This window comes from Panthera tigris, chromosome D1, assembly GCF_018350195.1.
Source record: "Panthera tigris isolate Pti1 chromosome D1, P.tigris_Pti1_mat1.1, whole genome shotgun sequence".
Lineage (NCBI taxonomy): Eukaryota > Metazoa > Chordata > Mammalia > Carnivora > Felidae > Panthera > Panthera tigris.
Genome location: NC_056669.1, coordinates 101,981,524 through 101,988,987, shown reverse-complemented (window position 1 = coordinate 101,988,987; position 7,464 = coordinate 101,981,524). Strand labels below are relative to the sequence as shown.

Sequence of the window (7,464 nt, the reverse complement as noted above, 5' to 3'; positions counted from 1 at the left end):
CCAGAGACGTCCCTTGTTCACATTTCTGTATATATATGTGTATGTACACATAGAATATTCATATATATATGAAATTTTTTCCAAACCAATTATCCATAAACGCTTCAGTGAGTACTAAGAATAGGTCGTTCTCAGGGTGTCTGGCTGGCTCAGTCGGGAGAGCATATAACTCTTAACCTTGGGGTCATGAGTTTGAGCCCCATGTTGGGTGTAGCAATTACTTAAAACCATAAAATAAATATAAATTAACTGATTAATTAAATAAAATCTAGGGTTCACCTGGGGGGCTCAGTACGTTGAGCATCAGACCCTTGATTTCGGCTCAGGTCACGATCTCATGGCCATGGGATCAAGCTCCAAGTTGGCTCCCTGTGCTGAGCGTGGAGCCGGCTTGGAATTCTTTCTCTCCCTCTCTCTCTGCCCCTCCCCTGCTCACACTCTCTCAGTATAAATAAATAAACATTAAAAAAATAAGTAAATAAATAAAATCTTTAAAAAGAAAAAACTACGTCTTTCTCTCCCATCGTCAGTATGGTTATAGAAACTGGGACATTTTACAGTGATACGGTACGATTATCTAATACACAGTTCATATCAGATCTCACCAGTTGTCTCCAAAATGCCCTTATTTATATTTTCCCCCCTGTGCCCACCCAGGTTATGTTAAAGCAAAGCCCAATTTCTTATCATTTCCCGGTGCTTTTTTTTAAATGTCCAAATGTGTCCTTTCTCTATGTTGTGCCTCTACTTTGCTGGTGCCCTGAGCACACTCCTGGTCCTGACGCAGACGCTGCTGAGCCATCACACCTCAGCTGAGGGCCTCCGGGCTACATGCTCGGTAATTCTCTCCACCTAGAACAGTGGGGGATTCACACACCTGTAAGCACATCCCACCAGTAGCCTCAGCTGGGCCCAGAGGAAGTCTCTGGAGAGCCAACCAGCTGACAGTGGGGAGGGAGGGAGCCGCCCCTCTCCACCCTCAAAGCAGTGGGGGCGGCAGGGCGGGGGCGGGAAGGGGAGGGAAGGAGGGACAAAGCAACAGCTGGGAGATGCTCACTGTGCTCTTGGTTCATGGTTAACAATCCCCTGGGCTCCTCCTTATGCCCATCGGCATTTCCTATGCTGAGAAGTTAGCTTCCTTTCTGACAATAGAATATTTTAAATAGCTAATATAAATAAATTACCTATTCTGTTAACAAGGCCCCCAGTGCCTCCGTAGATGATTCCCTGGCTGCCCAAACCAAGAGAGCTTCATAGACAGGGTCAAGCCTCAGACTTCCTGCCCTATGTGTCCCCAACTCCCCTTCAGAACCCCTGCTGCTGGGACACAGGAATAACAAGAAAAGGCACTTAGCCCCAGCCACAGACTCTATGGAGCTCAGTGCCACCAACTCATTTGACCAGGATTAGGGCCCAGCCAAGAAGAGCCCCTGGGTAAACTGGGTAAGCTGTCCCCCAGTTCTCTGCCCGCTCCCAAGGGGCAAGATGACTTTTTTTCATCCAGACTTCAGAATCCCAGGAGGAGATAGGGAGTCTTTCTGCTGGTTAAGAATGAACCGTAAGTGCCAACTCCTCCAGGAGACCCTAGTCTCCCTCTGTCTCAAGACTGGAGCAAGTGACCACTGTCTCTAGGGGATCAGCTCTTCTTCCTCCAGGCCTGAACTTTGCAGGACCCCTGAAGAGGATATGGGGGTGGGTCTGTTTCCAGCACCTCCCCAGGGCTCTGAGCCTCAGCAGTCACCCGGGAGCACAAGGGGTTCGATCGAGCTGTATAAACCCTGGCGGAACCAGGATGCAGGAAACTGGTTTGTTAGGTTTATTAGGAACCAGTCCTAATAAACTGGGTGCCCCATCACCTGGTCTGGATGTGTGGCCACCCCAGAAACAGCTCTAGGGAGGGCAAGCTGAAAGACCCAGGCTGGAGCGAAAGTCAGTCCCACACTGTCCCCTCTGTGGCTGGGCTGAGACGATCTGGAGGTGTATCAGGTTGAGGAGCCTCGTCTGCTAAGGTTGGTATTTGTCTCTTAGAAATTCTACCTAGTTCCTCTAGAGCTGATTCAGAAAGCTGAGGTTGCCTGTTAACTTCTCCTTGCTCTCGCTCCAAATCTGCACCTACCCCATCCCCACTCTGCCAGCCTTTGAGTATTCCTGAGATCCCGCTGCGCTCAGGGGTCCTAGTGATCTCTTCCGGCTCCCCATCCGTTGGGTGTTTATAACCTAACCTGCAGTGGAGCGGACCTTTGTGTACACCAGGTGCCTGCCTGTTGCCAGAAGTGGGTCGAGTGGATCGGCTTACACTGTCTTCCCATCTCAGAAACGAAGGAAACCGAGGCTCAAAAAGGTTGAGTAACTCAACCAGGATTCCTGACCCTGTCCAATGCATTTTTGCCTGGTAAATATTTACCGATGAGTTGAATTCCCGCTTCCAGGCTCTTTCTTGTGCTTCCCCGGCTCCTGCACGGAGCGCCCCCTTCCTCACTCAAGGCCCAGCCCCGCACTCCTGTTTCTGAAGCCTTCCTGCACGACTCCAGTGGGTTTTACTGCAGAGAGGACACCACCCGACTTCACTCTTGTTTCATGGGAACGAGTTAGTCATTAGTCTCCCGCAGCAAGACTGTAGTATCATCCGTGACCAAAGCCACGTCTGACACTATTTGAACGGGAGTTGTTCAAATGGCTTAATTGCGTAATTGCTTAAATCCGTTGGAATTGTAATTGTTCAAATACTTATGGATAACGGTGGTTGCTCAAATATTTGCTGTTCACCTGATAGAAAACTTAGAACAGCCTCTGCTTTCAGAAGTCATAATGTGATAGGAAAGCAAAACAGCCCAGAAGGAGGAAAGAAAGACAGCGACACTGATAAAGCCCTGTGAAATGATTCTAAATACATCTGTGTGCGTGAGAGCCGACTGCCAATACCAACCGCACCCAACGAGGGAATTCAGTTGGGTAAGGGAAATCTGACAGGCAGGGCTGAGGGATGGCTTTGCAGGATTTACAGAGGACGCCTGGAGGTATGTTGCAAACTGGGAACCTCAGGGTACATCTGTGAGGCTGTTGGTGGAAGTCACCACAGTGGAGAATTGGTGGTGGGTGTGCCCCTGAAGGAATCGAATGGCCATCTGGAAGGGGGGATGGTGGGAAGGGAGGAGCAAAGGATTAGGGGGGAACGCAGCCTGGAGCAGGGGAATACTGTGGGAAGGGGGGACTTGGGGGAAAGGACAGGAAAGTTTAATTACTGGAGAGCAGGATCCAGGAGCTCACCCTAAAAACAACACTGAGTGTGAGTGTGTGTGTGTGTGTGTGTGTGTGTGCACACGCACGGGCAGAGGATTGGCTGCCATCCTATCAGAGAACATGAAAACATTAATATTCATGGTAGATCAGAGACTTCCGGATATTTGGATTTGGACACAACTAAACCCCTAAGAAAGTGAGAAAAGGAGTGTGAGACACACGGGGCACTCAGTGGAGAAAGTGGAGCACAGGGCAGGACACTGACTCTGCCAGGTTAGACTCCAAGATGATAGGATTCTGCCCCACCCCTGGGACCCTGACTTCCAGGTGGTCTCTAAAGGGCACAGAGTGTTCCAGTGAATTCTCCTACAGTCACATGATCACAAGACCAGCCCTGAGAGGAAGGAGAGGCGGCAGGGCAAGAGAGCAGCGTCCTGGAACTAACCAGTGTTTCTTCTTTTTTTTTCTTTTTTTTCCAATATTTATTTATTTTGGGGGGAGAGCACAAATGGGAGGGGGGCAGACAGAGGGGGACAGAGGATCTGAAGCTGGCCCTGGGCTGACAGTCTGGCAGCAGTGAGCCCAATGTGGGGCTGGAACTCCCAAACCATGAGATCGTGACCTGAGCCAAAGCCGGTCGCTCAACTGACTGAGCCACCCAGGCGGCCCTGGACCAGTGTTTCTAAGGGCACGGTCTTCAAACTAGGGTTGTGTACGCTTGAGGGTGAAGTAGAGACTATTCAGGGGGTTCGTGGGCAAAACAATTTTAATGGGAACTGATTTCCGGAACCTCAAGGTCCACATCTATTCTTTCATGAAATCAATGTCCTTGAAAATACATCTGGGAGGGAAGTGCTGTACTCCTTTCTGATCTCCCCCTTCACAATTGCCCTTCTCTCATTTTTGAAAAGAAATGCGTGCTTCTAACTCATCCTGAATCTTAGTCTAAGGCACTCTGCCAGCATACAAAACCTCCAGGATTGCACACAAAGAGGTAATTTCATAAATAGGTGTTGAAAAATTAAATGACTTTAATGACTGCCTATAAAATCCTTTCTAAGTCAGATGGAAATCTTTCAACAAAATAGAGGGAGGATCTTTTCAAAATGACAGACAATGTAGCATGAAAAATAATTTTTGATGACACATCACTATGTGATTCTTGGCATTAACTAAGTTCAATGAATTGGATGGATTACCATAACAAAACTCATATTTTCCTATCTACTCATTTCTGTTGACAAAGTGTCTCATAACTTCCTACATCACGTACAAAATATTTGCCAGTGATTACCGTTGTGAGTGGCCGAGATATTTAAATAGATCCTCGTGACTTGGACAGACCCTCCCAGAATTGTCTGTTACAATCAGGTATAGAGTATCCTTTTTTTCTGGAGAAATTCACATGGATTCTTTTTTGTGTTGCCTGGGGCTACACTGGCATAAAGATCCACCCAGGCAGCAAGTTCAGGGAAGATGCGCTCTCTCACCGTCAGATTGTACAGGGCCAGGTGTGATATTGACTCTGCCAACGAGGAATAGAGGTTCAGAGAGGAGAATTGCCCAAAGTAACGGAGCTGGAACTAGAGAGCGGGTCTCCTTCCCGTCAGCCCAGGGCTGTGCTCTGAACCTGTTACAGCAGGTAAAAACAGAGGTGGGGCCGTTCCCTGTCTTCTTCAAGGAGACACCACGTTCCCTCCTTGTCGTGGGACCATTTGACATGAATGAAGGGGTTAGTGAGGTTTTCCTAGGACTAATTTTCAGAACGTATTCCAGATCCCCCAAAGAGGTGGGAGGCGAGGGGTGGAAAGAGAGGGAAGTATGGGGAAGAAGGAAAGGACCGTGAGCGTGTCCTGTTCTCCTACGGATAAGCATCTTGAAGGACAGTCAAGCAAGCACTAAAAGACCATTTCCAAGCTGACGGTCTCCCAGGTGACATTCAGTTCAATAGATTCTCAGAGGACACAGTGGTTACTACCCAGAGGGTATGCCCCAAAGGATGTTTCGATGCAAGACAGAATGAATACCCATACGTGCTACAACACGGATAAACCTTGAAAACATTAAGTGAAAGAAGACAGACATGAAAGGCCACATAGAGGAGGAATGCATTTATATGAAATGCCCAGAATAGGCAGATTTTTAGGGCCTGGGGGAAGGGTAGAACGGGGAGTGACTACTAGTGGCCATGGGGTTTTCTTTTTTGGGTGACGAAAGCGTTCTGCAATTAAATAGCGGGGATGGTTACGCAACCCTGTGCATATGCTCCTAACTGACCACTGATTTATACACTTTAAAATGGTGAGTTTTATAGTATGTAAATTTTATCTCGATTTTTTTTTTTAATTTTTTTTTTTTAACATTTATTTATTTTGAGACAGACAGAGACAGAGCATGAATGGGGGAGGGTCAGAGAGAGAGGGAGACACAGAACCGGAAGCAGGCTCCAGGCTCTGAGCCATCAGTCCAGAGCCCGACGCAGGGCTCGAACCCATGGAACGCGAGATCATGACCTGAGCTGAAGTCGGCCGCTTAACCGACTGAGCCACCCAGGCGCCCCTCGATTTTTTTTAAACACAAAATGAAACCGTTGTCAAATATAGCCATAAGCATATTTGTAGATACGGGCACTAGAAATTGCAGAAGAGGCCTCACAATTTGTTGATCACCTCCTGTGTCCCAGACATTCAGATATTATACATTCATTTTTTCACTGAGGCCACAGGACAACCCTGAAAATACGCATGTTTTCTTTGTTTCACAACGAGAAAACTAAAGCTCATCGATAGAGCTTGTCCAAGGATACACAACTAGTTAGTGCCATCATCAGAATTAGGACTCGGGTCTGTCGGGCTTCACAGTACTTGTCCTTTCCACGAGGGCACGAGGCTTCCCATTAGTTTCTTGTGCAAGAAGCCTTACATCTGCTTGGTGTTGTCCCTCATTGTCCTATGCACAGTGGTGGACATGCTCAGGTAATACTGTTCGAGTGATTATCAACTGTCACCTCCACAGATGACACCTGGAGAACTAGCCCTTGCAAATGGCAACCACACTCCAGTTACCGAGTTCATCTTGTTGGGATTCTCCAGTTATGCAGATCTCCAGGAGCTTTTGTTTGTAGCCTTCCTGCTCATTTATGCCATAACAGTGCTGGGCAACCTGGGAATGATGGCACTCATCTTCACAGACTCCCGTCTCCATAGCCCCATGTATTTCTTCCTCAGTGTCCTGTCGTTTCTAGATATTTGTTACTCATCCGTGGTCACACCCAAGCTCTTGGTCAACTTCCTGGCCTCCGATAAGACCATCTCTTTCGAGGGCTGTGTGGTCCAACTGACCTTCTTTGTGGTGCACGTGACAGCTGAGAGCTTCCTGCTGGCCTCCATGGCCTATGACCGCTTTGTGGCCATCTGCCAACCCCTCCATTATGGTTCTGTCATGACTAAGGAGACCTGCGTCCAGCTGGTAGCTGCTTCCTATGCATTTGGTGGTGCCAACTCTGCTATCCAGACTGGGAATGTCTTTGCTCTGCCTTTCTGTGGGCCCAACCAGGTAACACACTACTTCTGTGACATCCCACCCCTTCTCCGCCTGGCTTGTGGCAACACGGCCACGGCAGGGCTGGTCCTCTATATCTTCTCTGCTCTGGTTACCCTTCTGCCTGCTGCAGTCATCCTCACCTCCTACAGCTTGGTCCTGGTGGCCATTGGGAGGATGCGCTCAGCAGCTGGACGGGAGAAGGCCCTCTCCACCTGTGCCTCCCACTTCTTGGCCATTGCCATTTTCTATGGCACTGTGGTTTTCACCTACGTCCAGCCTCACGGATCCTCTAATGATACCAATGGCCAAATCGTGTCTGTGTTCTACACCATCATAATTCCCATGCTCAACCCCTTCATCTATAGCCTCCGCAACAAGGAGGTAAAGGACGCACTGGAGAGGAAACTCCAGGTCAGTATCTTTCCCTGCCGAGTCCTGCAAGGTTATTTGACGGAATGAGGACGGAGCCAGATTCTCGCACAGAGAGTCGTGACGCCGAGGCTTTTCTTTCCAGGAAACAACTTTATTCGTGCTCACACGGGCTCAGAGGGTTTGTACCCAAAAAACTGAATGTCGCGTGCTGTAGCCTTTGAAGCATTTTCTACTTTGTCTCCCATATATGGGTAACGTATAGACATACAGCCTGATCGGGTAGTCTCATGTTACAAGGTCATGAGAGGT

At 48.4% G+C, this 7,464-nt stretch overlaps 1 protein-coding gene across 1 annotated transcript; it reads left to right on the top strand.

The window, feature by feature from the left end:
* The first annotated feature begins 6,255 nt into the window (after positions 1-6,255).
* Positions 6,256-7,242, top strand: LOC102972606 (olfactory receptor 1052-like). Its single transcript, XM_007092663.3, has one exon. The coding sequence runs from the start codon at positions 6,256-6,258 to the stop codon at positions 7,240-7,242; it is 987 nt and encodes a 328-aa protein (XP_007092725.1).
* Positions 7,243-7,464: the final 222 nt, after the last annotated feature.